The sequence below is a fragment of the Pteropus alecto genome, unplaced genomic scaffold (assembly GCF_000325575.1).
Source record: "Pteropus alecto unplaced genomic scaffold, ASM32557v1 scaffold3, whole genome shotgun sequence".
NCBI classification, from domain to species: domain Eukaryota; kingdom Metazoa; phylum Chordata; class Mammalia; order Chiroptera; family Pteropodidae; genus Pteropus; species Pteropus alecto.
Genome location: NW_006442484.1, coordinates 35,585,852 through 35,606,896, shown reverse-complemented (window position 1 = coordinate 35,606,896; position 21,045 = coordinate 35,585,852). Strand labels below are relative to the sequence as shown.

The window sequence follows — 21,045 nt, the reverse complement described above, 5'->3', positions numbered from 1 at the left end:
CCCCCTCCACGCCAATCTACCAGGAAAAAAAAAAAGAACTAAAAACTTCCAGGCATTCATTAAACGGTTCAGCTCAGAGAAGAATAATCTTCACTCAGTACCCTGAAATATGAAAAAATAGTGTAGATTGTGGTTCCAAGAATGGTAAAAGATTGGAGTAAATTGCAAAGAGAGACCTGAGAGTTAAATGGCCCCTCTGGAAACCCTCCAACAAAAGGCAAAAATAATAGCTCACATTATTGAGTTTTGCTGCATGCCAGTGACTTATTGGGTCACTCTCAGATAATAAAGGCTTCTGGTGACTTTCTACTGTAAAAACAGCCTTAGTTCCAAAATTACTATTCCCAGCCTGCTTCAGGTAAGAATGCCATGTGGAGCCAGCTTCAACCTCCTTTACCTTCTCTCCACACTCTGGTTGCTATTTGCTTCCCTGCAGGTAGGTGAGAAGGAGGAAAGATTATGGAGTAGGACAGTTCTTACCTTGCTGGCATGTTGTTCCTTGAGCTTACAACTGTGCTTCTACCTAAAGGCTTTCTCACTTGCAGTTTTCTCTGCCAGGTGCACTCTTTAACCACAGAGCCACAGTGCTGACTCCATTACTTCCTTTGTGTCTTTGCTTACGCGTCATTTTATAGGAGAAGCATTCTCTTACAGCTTATTATCTATGACCTTATTTTGCTTTCTCTTTCTTCTTTGTACTTAATGTTACTTGACCTAGTAGATACTTATATATTTATTTATTATATCTCCCCCGGGAGGATATAAGCTCCATAAGCACAGGACTTCATTTTGTTTGTTTGTTTGTTTGAATGTTTGTTTGTTTGTTTTACTGCTGTCCTTCTCACCACCATCTGAGAACCCAGAACAGTGCTTGACCAAATATTTGGTGCTCAATAAACATTTTTTGATTTCAGGAGACATAAGAATGCCCTGTGAATACAGAGAGTAGAATAAAACATCTTTAAAGCAGCTCAGAGGGAAGAGTTTTGGCCTTTTATTTTAAAAAGTAGCTAGCAATATGCCCCTAGTTTATTAATAAAGGAATAATTATTCAGATTACCCTGAGTTTACTTGCTTTGTGGCTACAGTTAAAAAATTAGCATTCTAGACATTTTATTAAAATGAGCACTGTTCCTCCTAAATATTCTTTTCCACTTTGAGAATGTTTTTACTCAGGAGAAAACATGGAAATGAACCTGATTCTAAATAATATTAATATAATTGCATATATAATTTCATAATTATTGGATAATGTTATTGTAAATAATGTTAACCAACATTAATTACATTTGAATACAGGATTTGTTTTAACAAGGACTAAACTTTTTATTTCTAGATTTTTTTCATTCTTTTTATGCATTATTGAATGTGACTGTTTTTCTTCATTGCTAGATTAGTGTTTGCAGAATTATGTTTCCATTTCTCTTGCTCCTAATGTTGCATTCAAGAAAAATATTTAAAAGCACATTGTAATGACTTCTTAGGTTAATATTACTTTACAAAAGTAGTATCTTAACTTAGAGTTAGTAGAACTTAGAGTTAGTAGAACTATGCAAACTAAAATGTTTTTGCCCTGTAAAATATATGTGATTCTCCTCCTCTTCTAAATTTCATGTATTTTCTTTCAATATCTACTTTCCAGAAGGCTATGAAAGATTGATGGAGACATTAAATCCAAAAACTAAAAGAGTAAAAAAAAAATAAACGTGAGTCTTCAGTTGACTTTAGAGGAGATATATTGCTTAATAGAAATATGCAGGAAACAATGATAGTAGGCAGTAATTCCCAGATTAATTACACTTATTCAGTATGCTTTGGAGCCAATGAATATAGAACTTTTTTATAAAGCACTGTAATTTTATGATTTTTTGGCACTAGACAGTAAATTTATAAGCATTAGTATTGGAAAAAATGATTTTGCCCCTTACTACCAAAAGTAAAATTACTCTGCTCTATTATAAAACTGTTAAATCTCTATCCCTACATCTTTTATTTATTGATTTCTCACAAATCTGTGCTTTATATTTTCATGTACAATCAGCAGTATACCTCAAATGTCGAAAAATTTTAAACTGCTAAGTAACAAATATGCAAATTCACAATGATATTCTAAATAATCCAGGATATGTCATTTTAAGTGTTAAAATCAATATGTATCTTTGTTCATTAGAAAAATACATAATGGCTATTTCTAGCATCTCCACAGACTCTCCGTTTAACCAATTTATAGTGTGATGCCTGGCCTGAAGCATTTCTATTTTTAGTTCTAATAGAACAGTCTTAAATTGCTTATTTTCTGTTTACTAAAGTCATCCACTTGTTACCATGGAAACTATGGCAAGTGCTCTAGCTAACTATTTTATTAAATAAATTAAATATGTAGCTGAAGACTGTGAAGGTACAGCATGTCATTCTTAAAACACATTTTCCCACATTTGTAAAACCATGGTCACATTTGTTGAAAATATAAAATTAATTATAAATAAAATCTACATTTCAAATTTGGGAGGCTATCCACATTTGAAAATCTGGATCATAACTAGCACATATGCTTTTCCAACTAACAGAAAGCCTATGTCCTAAAAGTGTTAATGTAAATCAGTTCCTTGGAAATTAGAACATGTCCACCCACTGAAATAATTTTATAAATAATAATTAGATCTCCAGGCCCACCCTCAGAAGCCTTTCAACCTGTGATGTCTCAGTTTATAGCAATATTAGCAGTAGCCTTTGTTCTCAGTTCTGGCAGCAGGAGCCATGTTCTAGGGATGAGAAGAAAGGAAAGAGTTTTTTCATACTCATTTTGTTTTTAATACTCAGAGAAAACAGAGGACAAAATTTTGGAATACTAAGCATCCATTGGATGTTGGGGCTCCCAGCTACATCTTTCTGCTATTTGCCATTGCCTCTGTCTCCAGCCTTTTGGTGTCCTTTCACTTTCTCACATCTCTCTTGCTCCTAACCTGCTCTTGCCTCTACATTGAACCATCACTATGCTCAAGAGTTGAGATGGTCTCAACTAGTTGTTTTTTTGTTTTTTGGTTTTGGGGGATTTGTTTTTGTTTTTGTTTTTATAGCAATCAGCAAGTGTTGGTGGGAATGTAGAGAAAAGGGAACCCTCATGCACTGTTAACTGGGATTGCAAATTGGTGCACCCGCTATGGAAAACAGTTTAGAAGTTCCTCAAAAAAATAAAAATAGAACTACCTTACAACCCAGCAATTCCACTTTGGGGTATTTATATGAAGCAATCCAAAACACTAATTCAAAAAGATATATGTGCCCCTATGTTCAATGCAGTATCATTTACAATAGCCAAGATATAGAAGCAACCTAAGTGCCCATCAATAGATGATTGGATAAAGAAGAGGTGGTACATGTATACAACGGAATATTACTTGGCCACAATAAAAAGAATGAAATCTTCCATTTGCAATAATGTGGGTAAACCTGGAAGGCATTATGTTAAGTTAAATAAGTCAAAATACCATATGATCTCACTTATATGTAGAATCTAAGGAACAAAGTAAACAAACAAAACAGAAACAAACTCATAGATAGAGAGAACAAACTGATGGTTTCCAGGTAGAAGGAGGGGGAGGGTTGGATGAAAAAGGTGAAGGGAATAAGAAGCACAAATTGGTGGTTACAACATAGTCATGGGGATATAAAGTACAACATAAGGAATATAGTCAGTAATATTGTAATAATTACGTATAGTGCAGGTGGGTTCTAGACTAATCCGGAGATCACTTTGTAGATTATATAAATGTCTAACTACTACACCTGAAACTAATATAATATTGAATATCAACCGCAATTAAAAAAGAAAAAGAAAAAAGAAAGCAATCAAAATATACACTATTCCTTGAATGACCAAGGACTCTTTCTGAAGTTTTTGCATTTTAAAAATACAATACTTTGAACCCAAACAAATCCCTAACCCATGAGATTTCTGTCACCATGACTAAAAAAATATTCAAGACCTTGAGGGGATTATGCTAAGCAAAATAAGTCAGACAAGAAAGGCAAATACTATATGATCTTGCTTATAATATGTGTACTCTAACGAACAAAACAAACGATAACCAAAAAGAAGCTAATAGATACAGAGAACAGATTGGTGGTTTCTGGAAAGGAAAAAGGTGGGATGGACAAAATAGGGGAAAAGGATCAAAAGGTACAAACGTTTATGGGATGTAATGTACAGCATAGTAATTATATATTAACAACAGTTAATAATACTCTTTCATATTTGAAAGTTATTAAGAGAGTAGATCTTAAGAGTCCTCATCACAAGAATAATAATAAAAAAAATCTATATAGTGATGTATGTTAACTAGACACTGTGGTGATCATTTCACAATGTATAAAAATATTAAATCATTATGTTGTACACCTAGAACTAACATAATTTTATATTTTAAATATACCTCAATACAAAAAAGAAAATATTCAGAGAATAAAAATATGATGAAACTGCTTTAAGAATATACTCAGATTTAGAAGTCAGATCCAAGAAGGCAATCAGAAATCAATTGATTTAAAAGAAGTCAGATTCTTGGGTATAGTCTCCAAAGCTTGGATCTTGGGTTTTCTGTTCAAGGATGAGTGGTGGTAATTGGTTGTAAACTGAGTCATCACTTCATTCATCTCTAGATGAATCTAATAAAATATAACAGTAGACCTGTAATTGCGCTTTTAATTTAATCCCTTCAAACGAAAATCATCTTTTTGGTTGAAGGGATTAAAGTAACACAGTTTAATACAGACAAAATGTTGTTCTCATTTCTAACAGATTACAAACCAAATAAAATTTTTGTAATTTGGGCACTGGGAATTTTGTACACACACACACAAAAATTATTGTAACACATGTATAACTGAGCCAATAATTTACTATTTTATGTTAAGAAGTTAAATAAGAAAAATAAAATAATTTCTTTAATGCTAAAATCAAAATAACACAAAATAAGTTATCTTCATTGTTTATACACATATTTTATTTGGATTCTGATTTAAGCAAAATATATAAGGAAAGTCTAAGAGTTTTTTCTAGAAAGTTAAAGGATGTCTCTTTTTCTATACTATGAAAACAAATGAGAATTGATATTATGTTATTCTATAATGTAGTACTTGAACATGCCTATAAATACTTTCTGGCAAAATTTGTGCATATTTTAAGCAAATATATGTGTAAAAAATATGAAATTAAAAATCAAAGTAACGTAAATCTAATTTTAGTGACCATTTAAGAAAGAAAATTCTATAGGGTTTTATTAAAATTTTAATATTACTGATACTTAAAAATGGAGACATATTTTTCACCTAACATTCATCTTTCATCTCCTCAGGATCTACTTTCATTTGCAACACTCACATAATTCCAGTGAAAAACCAAGAAGGTGTGGCCATGATGTTTATCATTAATTTTGAGTACGTGACGGATGAGGAAACTGCTACCTCCCCAGAGAGGGTAAACCCAATATTACCAGTCAAAACTGTCAACCGTAAGTAAAAGTAACATCTACATAATGTTCTTGATATTCTGCTATTGTAATAATTTTAATACATTCTTCATTTTGACTCAGTTCTCAAAATATGTTCATATTTGAAGTAAAATTATTTTATATTTAAAAAGCCATAGCTGATGTTACACTTTCACGCCTTACATAATTGCTTTGAAAGCCATTTGACTTGTATATACCATAGTAAATTGAACCAGTCCCCTACTGATGGGCATTTAGGTTACTTCCAAACTTTGGTTATTATAAATAATGCCAAAATGAATACGCATATATGTTTTCATATGTGTATATGTATATTGTTGGACAAAAGTATCTTCAGGGCAGATTCTGTAAGAAGGATTCCTGGGTCAAAGAGTAGTTGCATATGTACTTTTTAGATACTGCCAAACTCCCCTCTTTATGTTTTGAACCATTTTACACTATCACAAGCAATGTATTAGACTTTTTCCCCAAAGCCATGCTAACAGAATGTCAATCTCTTGATTTTTGTTATTATAACAGGTGAGTAATAGCTCTATTAGTTTTAGTTTACATTCCTCTTACTATGAGTGAGGTTCATATTTAAGCACTATAAACATTTCTGTCAATTGTCCATTTCTTGTATATACTTTCAATTCAATTGCGGATGGGTATTTTGTTGTTGTTGTTGTTTTGTCTTTTTCTTTCAAATTGTAGAATGAGTTGCAAATCACTTCTGTAGCAAATGATTTTTTTTATCTTGGTTTTTTTTTTCATGAAAGCCTTTTTTTTTGTTTTTTTTGTTGTTGTCGTTTTGTAATATAACTAAATTTATCAACCTTTTTCCTTGTTGATTCTGAATTCTTAAGTTATATTAGAAAAGCTTTAACCACTCCAAGGTTGTAAGCAAATTCATTTTCAATCTAGAGCTTGTATGGCTTTATATTTTAGGATCTCTGATGCATTTAAGTTTTAGCCTGGTTTATAATGCAAGGTATAAATTTAATTTATCATTTTATCAACAGCTTTCCACTTTTTCATTTATTAGAAAGTGTTTGTTTTCACCAGTAATTTGAGATACTACTTTTATCACATGCTAAATTTCTCGTGTACTTTAGTCTATTTCTCAACTTTATTCTGTTCTGTTGGTATTTTTATCCTCTAGAATCACACCATTTTAAATATACAATTAATATCTGATACGATATACTCTCTTTGATATTAATTTTCAAGGCTTTGCGGTTATTTCTTGCTTAATATTTTATATGAACTTTAGAAATGACTTATCTAGATACAGAAATCCTTTTGGTATTTTTATTAAATCACAATAATTTTATAAATTAATTTGAGGAAAATTTATATCTTCATGCTTTTGAGTCATTCTATACAAAATTGTATTCTGTGTATATTTTGATTTTTAAGTCTAATTTTTGTATCTTTTAAGGGTGTTTTTAAATTTTTCTCGTTGTATGCTACTTGACATTTAATTTTTGTTGTTGTTGCTGCTATTATAAGTAGGATCTTCTCTTTCATATTTTTAAGGCTACTGATTATTTTAGTATGTTTATTCTATATCCTATAATCTTAGTGAATTTTCTTAGTTGACAGCTTATACATTGTTATAAGCTTATTTTAGTTTTCTTAGCTTATGTATTGATTTTAAGAGTTTTTCAAGTATTCTATCATCATATCAAATAGAGATTACTTTACATTTACCTTTCCTTATACATCTGATAGTTTTCTCTTGTCTAATTGTACTGATTATTACCTCCAATGTATCATTAAAAAGAAGTTGTTAGTAAACATCATGCCTTATTTCTATTTTTTTGTGTGAATGCCACTAGTGCTCTCCATTAATTCAAATAATATGTGGCCTGAGTTGTATGTGTTTTATAATTTTAAGAAAGTTTCTACTGATTTATATTTACAAAGAATGGGTGTTGAAATTTGTAAATTGCCTTTTAGCATCTGTAGAAGTGAGTGCACTATTCTGTCTTCTTATTTTTGTGGTAAATTATTAATGGAGTTTACTAAAATGAAACCATCATTGAATCTCTGGAAGGAACCACATTCAAACATGAGGTATTTCATTTTGCAATATGCTTTTGGATTCCTTTGTTAAAAATTAATTTAGATTTTTTGCATCAATATGCATTGGGGAGACATTTATCATTTTTTTTTTCTGCATACATGTAATTTCTTCAGGTACTGGTACCAATGTTATAATTCCTTCAGAAAAATAATCTGAAGTTTCTTCTCTATTTTTATAATTTACTAAGGTTTGATCAATTTTCAGGAATGATCCATGTGAACATGAAAACAAGGTGATATTTGAGAATATTAGGTTACAAAATTTAATATTGTTTTTAAAACTCTATCTTATTATTATGCTAAGTCATTATATCCTTACTTATTTTCTGTCCTCTACCTATGTCTTAGATTAAAAGAAATGCATTAAAGTCTTCTAGTATTAGAGTATTTCTCTTTATTTTTGTTATCTTCTAATTTTGTTTTATGAATATTGTTGCTGTATTATTTCATAGATATTCCCACTTAATAGATATTCATATAAATCATTTTATATTATTACTGTAAGTTAACTTGTAAAATTCTAAAGCATTTTCTTTTTTATTTATCTTTTTTTCTAAAGTCTACTATACCTTAAATCATGACAGTTTTTTTTTTTATATATTCTTGTTACATCTTTAACCACCTTTTAGTCTTTGTTTTAGTTGTGTCTTTTTTATAAGTTGTCAAGTTAGGCTTTCTTTTGTTTCTTATAAGAAAAAAATAATACTTTTTAAAATGTATAACTGTAATAGATATTTACATTTATTGATATAACTAATGTTTTATCTTAATACTAATATATTCCATGTTAATATTTTTCTCTTAAAGTATTTCATTATGCTATATTTTTTGTTCTTTTTTACTATGTGTATTTGCTTGTTTGATCCTGTTTTTATTTTTTTCATTTTATTTTTTTAGCAACACTCTCATTTTTTTCTAGTGGTTTTATCTTTATAAGAAATTTTTATATAATGTCCTTAATCATTCCTACTTTCCTTAAATATATTTTAATTCATTGCTATGAGCAAGAGTAAAATTGGCTTGTAACTCTTTTCCTCCACTTTTCTCCATGAAATTTTAGTCAATAATATTTATTATTTTTTAGTGCTTATCTTTGCACTTTTAAGTGTGCCTTGTTTTCTATTATTCAGTTTGTCAGATTAAATTATATAATTCAACCACTGTCTATTACCAACAAGGCATTCAATGAGCTTATTTAATGTTTTCTTTCTTTTCATCCTGTTTTGCTTGGTTGTGATATTTCTAGCTTGCCTGGTGTGTCACTATTGTTACAGTTTTAAATATTTAATGAAATGTTTTCAGTGCTCAATACTACTCTTTTTGCAAAAGTTTCTCAGACATAACCTTGGATAAAGTTCATTCTCTTCAAGAAATATTCATGGGTAAAATATTTTCAGAGTTCTTCTATGTCCAACAAAATTTACCTGTAGCCTTGGCACTTGAAGGACAGCCTAGGTAGATATATTTGACTCACACTTTATTGCCTCGTGAACCTTATAGATATTGTTCCACTCTTTTCCTCCATCAAATGTTGCTAATGAGAAGTCTGATATCAACCTACTTAATTCGTACTTTGTAAGTGATTTTGATATATTTTCTGAGTCCCAGAAAATTTTAGAAATGAACTAATAATAGGAGACCTTAATATTCCTGTTCAAACCAAGGGAGACTAGTCTAAAATTGTTATTAACATGTATCTGGATTTGACTATTATAAGTCAGTTTTCCCAGATATAATATATAAATCAATTCCTCTTTTATTTCAGGAAATTTTATTGAATTATAATTTTAAATATAATTTGTTTATTTTTCTTCTTCAGGGAATGAAATAATATGTATGCTGAAACTTCTTTGCCTATCTTTCATATATATGACTTTCTGGTCCTTTTTTTTCTCTTTATTTCCTTTTATTTTCTTGGCTTATCTCATTTCTAACATATTTCTTGTGAGCAGTGTGTAATATGGTTTTAATTTTTTAGATGATTTTGTTTTATTACTTTCTGAATTTATTACCTATATATATTTTAGTTCTTGCTTTGCATTTTCTTCTGCTTGTACAGTTTTTATTGTGTATTTGAATTCCTAATTTATAATCTTCATATCTTCAATTGCTGACTTAAAATATTTTAAATTCATTTTGGTGCATTGTGTATATCCTCTGTTTCATAACTAGAATTTTAGCATACTTTTTCTCTACAAAATATTTTTTGTTTTTTCTTTTCTTTTCTTTTCTTTTTTTTTTTTTAATATGATGTCTTTGTGCAGGTAGTAGAGTTTCCTTGTTTCTATCTATTCATGCAGGACTTGGACCAACATTACCAAGAAATCTGGTTAGGAGCAAAAAAAAATTAGTCTTGTTTGAGTGGCTTTCTTAGTTTTTCAGTTCAAAGACTCATTCATACATTGCAAAGAGTTTGTAAATTTGAGTGTTTTGGTTTTTTTGCTTTTTGTTTTCTCTCGTTCTTTAAAATATATGGCACTCCCTTTTTTTCCTTTGGCCTCTGATCCTTCTATTTCCTCTTATATCAGTAAAGGGAACTTATATTTAGCTGCTTTCTTATTTCCCTGCCTCCAAGGGACAATTTCACCTTTGAAGTTCTCTAAACCTCTCCAAGAAGTAGTGCTTTTCTGAGGCTGTTATCTGGGGTCTTGTGTACTTTTCAAACTACTTTCTACTGTCTCTCTAGAGTTCTGTTCATTCAGGTCTTTTACAAGCTCTCAGTATTTCTTACTCAGTATGGAACTCTCTTATTCTGAGGGTAAAACCTATTTATATTTGCTCCACCATTCCCAGGAGACTTTTGTATTCCCCTTTCTTCACTTAGTTTCCGCCTGACTCTGTATTGCAGTGTGCTCTCCTGAGCCAATTCTGCTGGGTTTAGGCTCTTATTTCTCTGCCTATATGTAAATTAAGATTTGTAATGTCTTCTTTTCTTATTATTCTTTAGGCACAGTTTATGGGTATTTTTCACTCCCTTATTGAGGAAATTATAATTTAGGTATCTGTCATTATCTACTGGAAATTGAAAGTCTTATCAAAAAACTTTAATATTTGCAAAGAATAAATCATTATACTATATATAAACTCAGATAGTAAAATATATATAAAATAAAAAAAGCACAGTCCAAAAGCCTGTGTTGTAAACCTAAGTATAATGACAAATCAAATGTATACTAGCTAAAAAAATTTTATACTATCAAGTATGTCTTAGTGACAATACAATATTCTGTTAAAGCAATATTGGGACAAATATTTTAATGTAATATGATTCCAATATTCTTAATACTTTACTCTGAACAATCTACACTTGGAAAAAATTCTCTATCAAAAGCACTAATTTGTCAGTCCCCTAGGTGACATATTTAAAAACAAAACTGAAGTACTATAAAAAACCATTTTAATATCAAAGTATTATTCTTTAAGTTGATGACTGTTTTGATTTCTTTGTATTGTCCACTAAAAAATTCAGTCATTATTGATTGATTCCTAAAAGTATACTTTAGGTAATGTCGGCCTGTATTTTGGTCAAAAATGTCAATAAGATAATTTGTTTGGGGGGAGTCTAGTTTTGTGTTTTCATCATCTTCACAAATTCTTTAGTTTTTCCATAGAAAGGTTCTCTTGAATGGGCCATCAAATTGGAAGCAAGTGAAAATGGGAAAGGTATATCAACGACATGGTAAAGAGGGGATTTTTTTTTAATAAAATATTCATTTCAAACTGAAATGCAAATTGGAGAATTGAAACTGATTTTTTGAATGGAAGATAATCTATACAGTAGCCTCCCAAGATATAATATATAATCTTTGTAACTTTATTCTGTGATTAAAATAGTATCCCATGTTCAAGTAATAGAAAATTCAGAAGAGATTGTTTTTTATTTTGTAAACATGTGTGGTTTCCCTATACTACAGCTGTCACTCATACATGGAATCAACGGAGAGAGTACAATGTAGTTAAAATTATTTCCAGAGTATTACAAAGGCCCATTATTTACCACCAATATATTGGGGTTTGATTATACCATTCTATCACTATATGTTTTAAATTTCTTTTTACTTGGTGTCAGCTTTTGAAGAGTTGATTGTTAGATCAAGCAGAAAAGTGAGACTAATTATGCTTGGTAGCTTCTAATACTATCCAATTTCTGTTTTGTATTATGTCGGATCTTTGACAAACTCCTGCTGATTTTTTTATCTTAAAGTATAACTTAGTATAACTTATAGTAACTGTGTAAAATAATATTATTGCCTATTTCCAACATTGCTGTTCTAGGGGTGGACACTAAAACAAAAATAAGTAAAAGAAAATCAAATGTTGATACATATGTTTTCACAGAAACATCTTACCTTAAAATACTTAATTTCTTATTTAACTAAGGAGTGTGTACATGTGTGTGTGTGCCCCCAAGTGGTGGACTTAAGTGAGAGTAATGGGGAAAAGGTAACTGTTTTGAGGTGTGAGTTCATAAATTTAAATGTCTCTCTTGAATTGTAGACAAAATAAAAGAAAAAATTTGAAGTGACAACACAAGAAATGTAGATGAAAATGAAGTATTAAACTGAGAAGATTAAGTAATAGAAAACACACAATACAGCTATATACACAATAGAAAAGATGGACCATAAAAAAGAAGTATGATAAATTGAGCTAAGTAAGTTCTGCAAACCTAGAAACTTGTATTGGATGAAGTAGTGGATCATTTCTCAGGACAGAAAATTTACATTCAGGTTTAGGAATCTAAATGTCACAAGAAAAGTGAACAGCTTTCTATAGAGAGAACTAATTTTTCACAAACTTATTCTTTGTCAAAGATCCAGGACCAGCCACAAATAAATGACTCATATTCTGTGGAATGAAGCAAGTACAGGAGAGTATTATTTTGATAGGTCTATCTATCATATTGATAAATACTGCACAATTGAGTCAGTGAATTCCTATGTAATAAATATAAATACCAAATAAAAAAACATCACGTTTTCTCATTTATGGCTTCTGTGAAAACTCTGCAATCTAAAAAATGGAAATAATACAGTATGGAAAAGAAAATCATAGTTTTTCTACCAGTTAAAATGAGGCCATATCTAAAGAAAATAATAGGAAAAATTAGTTCTTTCTTTTTGCTCTGATATATCTATTGCTATGAAATATTTGCAAAATGTCGAAGATAACCAAATTATGTGTTCTAGCTTACACTATTAATTTTAAAGTAAATTGTTGTCAGGTTTAAGAAAATTTTGCTTTTATTATTTTAAATAAAATATTTTTTAAATTTCATTTTAAATAATTTACAAGTATATTTATGTTTTATATTTCTTCTCTTTTATAGCAGTAATCTAGAATCAGCAGTCTGGTTCACACAGACACACGTACACACACAACACACAAACATACAAATACACACATATTTTAATTTGTTAAAAATTTCCTGAAGGGGGTTGAGAAAAGCTATTTTAAATTTAAAAATTACTGACTTAACAATATACATACAAACAGAAAATGAATGCATTCTATGTTTTTAACTTCTTTAGCCCTAGTTCACAACAGGTATCTTCAACATTTTGCAAATAGTAAGTAGCCAATACATACTTATAAAATATAATAAATGAATGTTATTTTTATATTGAATAATTAAGGGTTTTTTTCACATTGAATCAGCATTAGCCAGATTTTCTAAGTCAGTGATACTTTAAGTGTGAGATCATCAGCATCACCTTGCAACACATTTGAAAGACATGTTCTTGGGCCTTACACCAGGACAACTGATTCAGAAAGACAGAAATTCAACAATCAATGTTTTAACAAATTCTTTAAATCATTCTGATACCCACTGAAGTTTGCAAACTATTGGCCTAAGTTAATTAATATTTATATAAAACTATAAATTTTAAGTAAAACTAAATGTAAAAATTTAATAAAATAAAGGCAAGTTTCTACAGTATCTTATTCTCACAGTAATTTTCAAAATAAAACTTTTTTATTTAATCTTATTAAGCTATTATAAAGAAGATTTTTCTATCTTTGAAATGATTAAAATTATACTCCCCAAATTGAAAGAGAGTTTTACTTTAATGCTTACTAAAATAATAGTTTGAATTACTTTAAAAATTTCGACTAAAGCTAAGTCTGTACACACAAAATATAGCTGGTAATTTAGGAAATTATCTAGCTAATTTAAGCCATTAAAAATATATTCATATGCTTTGGATTCAATATTCTGAATAATTGAAACATAAAATACATATTTGTCTGAATAGCTACATTACTCTTTAAATTTGTATCTCAATTTTTGGACCTCAAGCTAAGAAACAAAATTTTTTGTTGTATAGTTGGTTTGTAAAAAGATATTCACAGTGTTTTTACTATTCTCCATTGGAGCTAAAAGTCATTCTTTAATTCAAAGATGAAGAGCTGCTATAGTAATATAGTTTCCCACTCAGGGAACATTACTGTAGAAACAATCTATTATTCAACTGAATTTAATTAAAGGTTTTACAACGTAACTAATGTTTACTATTATCATGTGTTTGCAAATTTCCTCTTTTTAAAGATTAAATTTGACATGGTTGCTAAAAGAAATCTGAGAAGAGTTTAGTCATAGGTTGCAATCAACTTTTTATACCATGTTTTCCCCTAGGATTTGGGCAAATTATATTTATAAGAACAAAAAATTTCTAGTAGTTGAAAAATACTGTGCATTATCCTTTCATTAACAATGAATGTTAATGACCACTTAAATCAGCATATCTACACCAGAGCCCTCATGTGCATATCACTTGGAAGATTTTGTTACTTAGCAACCCCCAAAGCAAGCACAGTCCCTATTCATATAGCATTCGGGTAGCTGGTGTTTGTGCCATTTGTCTTTAGAATTCTCCATGAAGAATGTCCCTGTCAATGATAACTTGATAACTATTTGATAATTAACATGTTATTACTTTAACACAACTTGAATGGATTCTTTAACTTGGCATTTGAAAATGGAAGAAATCAGTTAAAGAGAAACAACAAAAAAATCAGTTTTGGTAAATCATTCATTGATTTATTAAGCAGTTATCATGTAGAAACCTAACTAAGTATATATAACATTGATGTGTTGGCTTTCATTTCCAATTCCTCTTCAGTGAGGAATTACAACCTTGAGTGACTAAAAGCAGTCCACCTGTCCTGTCTCTGCCTAATCTCCCTATCCCTTCCTCTCATGATGACCCAGCCCAGTTAGAAACAGTGTCTCTCAGACATCATCAGCCTTGTGAACCTGTTCCAGAAGCTCTCTGCTGCTGCAGCTCCTGCGATTGTCCTCATGCGTGTGGCAGCCTTAACTTCCCCTGTCCTCCACATACATGAGTTCTGCACTACTGAATCAGGACTCACATTGCTTCAAGATTCCAGTTTCGTCCTATACCTATTATATATACTTATCATAAGATCTCGCTTTTTCTCTGGTATCTCTCGCCCTAAGAAGTGTCTCACTAACCTTAGTCTTCCAAGGCATGACAGACCACATCTGCTCTTTTAAAGAGTCTCATATTTAGCTTCAGGTTTACTAGGTCAGTGTACTCCCTTGTGATCTTGCATTGTCACTAACACCAGAACCTGTACTAGCTGCACTGCCCTATCTGTCACCCACTAGTCAAATTAGCCAGGTCAGTACTATGTTCACGTGTCGTGATGTTTTTTCCCAGTTTCTTATCTACTGCCTTCTTTGACAATAGTCTGAGTTGCTCTGGCAGCCCATGGGTAACACTGTAAAGCCCCTCATATAGCTAGGAGTAGGAAAGACTTATCCTTGCCGAGTACCTCTATGGAAATATTTTCCTAAAAATAAAAGGCAGATATTTTATCTTCCTGTTTCTCCCATCAAATTTGATCTGTTGCTCTCTTTGACTCAGATTACAGTCGTGATTCTCTGCACATATAGAGCTATATGATTAGAGAAAAATCTCACAATAATTTTAAGGCTTTCAATTTAAGTGTCAAACTTGTGAATATCCTGATTTTAGAAAGGTATATTGACATTAATTCATAAATCCTTATTTTGTGTAGTAAAAGTTGATAGTACACTTAATTTAGATTATGGTGGTTTTTTGTTTGTTTTTTTTTTCAGACCCAAAACTGGCTATCCTTCCCTCTCTATCCTGGACACTGTGCCCCTCAGCGATACTTACCTCAGGGCTGAGACAGCCCTGTTGCTGGAATAGCTTCGGCTGAGGGTGCACAGCTCTGCCCTTTCCTGGGAATTGTCAGAGGCAGGGAACTGCCTGACCCAAGGTTATAACCCTTCACATGGCGGCTGTAGCCAGTAAGGAGCTGATGCAAGGGTACAAAGATCAGATACCCTAGCTTCAATTTGGCATAAATCTAAAGGGCTATCAAGCTCTAGAGCTCAAGGAGGACTTGCTGAAGCTTCAATTGTATTTTCATAACAGTTTACCTTCCTCTGCCCAATCCTGTCTTCCTCTCTTCTTTATGGGCATGTCTCCTGAGAACACTCCCCATGAAACTTTATGAACAGTCTGCTTTCAGGGATCTAATCTGAGATGCTTCTCACCACCCTCCCAATCCTTTATGAGGAAAAGTATCTTTATTCATGGTCTAATAGCATCCCCCACTTCACTCCCCCCTGCCACACACACATACACACACACACACACACACACACACACGCCCTCTCCTTACCCCACTATCTTTAAGTTGTATGATTGCTTAAACGTAAGTTTCTCTCTACTTTTCAGTCCATAATTTAACTAAGCAGAATCAAGCAAGAGTAAAATTCTTCTAATTTATATTTAACAGGGTGTTAGTAGCAATATTATTAGATAATAACAATTCTAAGAGTTTGTAAAAATTATGAGAAATTGAACCAAGAAAATTTTGGAGAATTAGTAGTTATGATATAATTCAATGATTAAGAATATATGAAAGATTTTCAAAGATATTTGTTTTTCTGCAAGAAATATTGTTTCTAACATTCCTTGGTATATTCATAAGTTAGAAAAATTGTTTGAGCTTAAATTGGCACAATAATTTTCTTCCAAACTCTAGTAGATGAGAACTAGCTCCAGGGGGGAAAGGGGGAGAGAAAGAGAGAGAGAGAGAGGAGAGAAGGTAACAATTCAGATTGATAAGGTCTTCTCATTTGGAAAAATGTATTAAAACCATTTTCTAAAGTCTCATTATCCCAGAAGAGAGAGTAGCAATGTAGTTGTGAGCATTCTAATATTATGAGAACTGTGATTAGCACAAAGATATGAGCAAAATAAGTCAAAACTGTAAGAAATATATTGAGTCAATTAATCCTAAGGGATCCTAGAGGAAGTTAATGAAAGGGTTTTGGTTGGGGGATGGGGTTTTGTTTTTCAAGCTCTGAGATCATATACAAAAATTGTCTATATTTATTTAGATGAAAGTTATGATTCTCAGTAGATTCTCAGGTGAATATTTATGGTCTGAGAAAACACAAAACCTTGGGTAAAACTAAAATTAAATCAGAGAAACTTCTGTTTTATTCCAGCTTTACCCTGATTTTCTATTTGGCCTTGAGCCTAATATTTCACATCTTTACGTATTTGCTTAAAGTCATAATTTTAGGCTTTTCAAAAAGAAAGACAATGAGAATATTGTTGTGTCTTCTTGGTCAAGAAATAAAAAATTCTTAGTTAAATATGACACAAGATACATGAAAATGCAACTTTCAAATTTATATTCAGCAGCTTCACAAAAGTAGCATGTCTGGTAATAGTTACTTATAAGTTTATATATGTTAGAAACTATATATCCTCTTAAATAAAAGTGGTCTATTTAAACATGTTTATGTAAGTAATTTATAAATACTTATAATTATTTGGGAGAATATGTAAAAAAAAACCCTTATTCTGCTGTTCGTATTTCAGATTTTTTGAATACTTTAGTAAATAAGCTAAACAGTAACTATTCTAGTTATTCAAGTTAGAATACAAATATAGTAAAATATGGAGACTTAACTTACAAGAGTATTTTTCAGTGTTAAGAACCATAACAGGATTATACTCATTTATGTTTTATGTTTCATGTCCAAAAGTGCTAGCATTAAGCAAAATTCTCAATATGTATTCTTTCTGGATGAACTGCAGTTAGATAACTAAATCTTTAATGCAATATAACATGGTCATATTAACCTAGTGATGCAGAAAAGACCATCTGTACCACCTTGGATGTGACTAAACTATAGGAGCAAATTAAATGCCTTATGTGGTCATTAATTTAAGAAAGGCACTGAATTGTATTTAAAGGAAGAGGATAATGTAACTGAGGAAAAATGAATAAAAGCATGTATTGACCTTCAGTGCATTGCAATAAGCTTACAGAATTGATTTGTAAACTGCTTTATAATTCAATTTAACGTGCATTAAGAACTAATCAAATGACTTGGATGCAGTTCACTAATTTTTAACTTGGCAATTTATTTGAGCTTATAAAAGTTGTTAGAATTATGTAAGAATGCTTGTAAAACAGTTACTATAATGTATGTTAGTCTTATTTGCATAGATTGATTAATCTTATCTACATTTTATTAATCCAGAGTTTAATGCTGAGCATATTTGGGCTTCGTCTATGCATTGTGTCATGTCTTTTACCGTAAAGATAAATTTTATTGCAATTATATTTAACACTGTTAATTTTAGTCCACAATTGAAAACTTACAATAATAAATTAACCTGCTTAATTCTAAAATTTTCTGTAATGAGTATGTTACAGAAAATTCACTAGATCATAAGAAGTTTGAAAACACTTTTGTGTGTGTTCCAGGATCTGAATAGAGCAATTAATAACCTCTGGAAAAAAGATAAAATTAACGATAATAGTTACATTAGGCATATAATTCTTGGTATACAGTTCACCATTTCCATGAGCTACTGAGTTCAACTCAGTTTCTCCTTTTTGGTAAATATGGGAGTTTTTGGTAAATAGTTTCAGGAGGCTAAAATTCTCTAATTAAATTGGTCAGAGCACTTAAATTTTCTAGTTTTTCTACAGTAAAAATTAAAGTACATTATCATTTTAGAATCTGCTTGTGGAAATTAATTTACCATGCTCGAACATTCTGTCGGAGCGGGGTTCGGGTGAGCAAAACAGACAGGAGCCCTTCAATGAAGCCTGAAGTCCACTAGAGGGGTGAAATGTTAATAAGAGAGTCAACAAGTATATAACCAGTAACTGTGTTGAAAGTTTTGAAGGGGATGCTGATCTAGTTCAGAAGGAAGGAATTGCTTCCCAAAGGAAATAACTTTGCAGCTAAAACCTAAAGGATGTGCTAAGTAGGAAGAGTAAAATGCGGCAAACACAAGGAAGTCTTGAAAGAAGCACAGGCCTCCAAAGGAATCAGAAAGTCCATGTGGCTGAATCCTAGAGGGCAAGACAAAAAAGATGAAGCTGCAGAGTGGGGATAGAGGTGTCTTCATCCAAAGCAGAAAGTTACTGGGAGCAGTGAAGAATTAAACATTAGTCTACATGATCAAAAGTAAATTTTTTAAGATGAAAAATATTTTTAAAGGATGAACAATATGATGCAATGTGGAAAGTGATTTACATCCTATTCCAAGAAATCAGATGAACCAATAGTAGCTTAGACAAAAGTGAGAGCAGTGGAGATGAGAGAAGTAAAAATAATTATTATTAATGATTATCATTAAAAAGATATTCCAGAAGTGAAATGAACACAATTAGGGGATTGATCGAATATAGGGGATGGAGGTGAGAGAACAGTAACTAGAATGGCCCTCAAGTCTCAGGCTTATATGATTAAATGGATTATGATGTCATTCACTGAAAAAAAAAGGGGAGGGAGGGATGGGACTGGACTTGGAGAGATAAATCATGAGACTGAGTTTACTATGAGATTTGGAGGTGTCTTTAGGAATTCTAAATGATATTGGTGAGGCCATTAGATATGCAAGTTTAGAACTAAGAGAAAAGGTCTGGGATGGTTTATGAGTCAGTGGATTAAAGATAGAATTGAAAATATGTGTGTGATCATTTTATTTCTTTTAGGAGTAGAAGTTTTATCTTATTAGTTTTCTTAAAATTATTGTAAAAGAATACATGCTTTTGTAACAAACAATAGAGATATACAGAGAAGAATGCAATACATTATACGTCCCCCACTTCCAAACCCACTTAGCCAATCGACATTAAAAATTTAGAGTATGTTCCTCCACATCTTTCTTTACTGTCATACAACTTACATGGACAAATATAGGCTTTTATTATATTTAATGAAATAGTGTCATATAAATACATTAGGCCGAAACTTGTGTTTTCTCTTAACACTATATTTGAATAACCTTCTAATCAAAACATACATATTCTTGTTTTTAAAGAATATTATGATTTCAAACTATAAAAATGCTATAATTTATTCAGCCATTCTTCATCTGAGTATTCAGATTGTGTCTAGTTTTTGTGCCCTGTAATATTCTATAAATGGAATTGCTGAGTCAAATGAAAAGTGTATTTTTTCACTTTAATAGATATAAGATGACTTTCCAAAGAATTTGTAGCAATTTGCAATCCCACCAATAGAGTGTCAGAACGCTCTCCAACATTCTTTGCCAGCACTAGATGATATGCTTCTTTTTCATTTATTGCTAAATTAAGAGTGGAAAATAATATACCCTTAATTTGCGTTTTTACTACCAGTGACCTTATGTGTTTATTAGCCAATATTTTAATTTTATTGTCTACCCTTTCATATTTATATTTAGTAGCACCTTCTAAATATCTCCCACTCTGAGATATGTATAACATTTCTTGCCACATTCTCAAGTTTCAGACCAAAAAATAATAATAATAAAGAAAAAGAAATTCCTGTCTTTACCATACTTCTCTCTCTGAAACCAAAAGGCTTGTGAAAATTCCAAATAGAAGGAGGAATGTCTCACACACAGTTGACCCCGCTTTTTCTATCCACATTCAACTCACAATATTATCCAATAAAAACCTTCTAGATATGTCAGGCCAACTCCTCTTTCCCTTTCCTCTTACTTTCAAAATAATAACACTCCCTCCCTCAACCACACATGCTTGTGCGATTATCTTCCTGTGTCTGTCCTTTTCATATATGGTGCCCCACCGCTTCTTTTCCTTTCTAAATTGTGCTCCATCCTTCAAACTGCCTTAAAGAATGGATGTATAGTAGATATATGTTTTTAATTTACCAAAACAGCCTCGTGTCATTAAAATAATGCTTTCATGTCACCGGAGTATATCTACTCACCAAAAACATGGTAAAATTACTATTTTCTTATGACTTATATGATAATTTATATTGGTTTCTGGGAAATTTTTTGCAATATCCCTCATTCCAACTGTAAATTAATTGTATTGATTAATAACTACTTTTACATGGTATTTAAATATGAGTCGACAATGTTCGTTTTTGGTTTGTTTGTTTTAAGGGATATATCCTTTGTCTAATAATAATGTTATT

The 21,045-nt window shown here is 31.1% G+C and overlaps 1 protein-coding gene across 1 annotated transcript in view; it reads left to right on the top strand.

The window, feature by feature from the left end:
- KCNH7 (potassium voltage-gated channel subfamily H member 7) overlaps positions 1–21,045 on the top strand; it is a 404,901-nt gene that overhangs the window by 268,326 nt on the left and 115,530 nt on the right. The window contains exon 3 of the mRNA XM_006921130.1: positions 5,355–5,516. Coding sequence (XP_006921192.1) covers positions 5,355–5,516 — 162 coding nt within the window. The remainder of the gene's footprint in view (positions 1–5,354; positions 5,517–21,045) is intronic.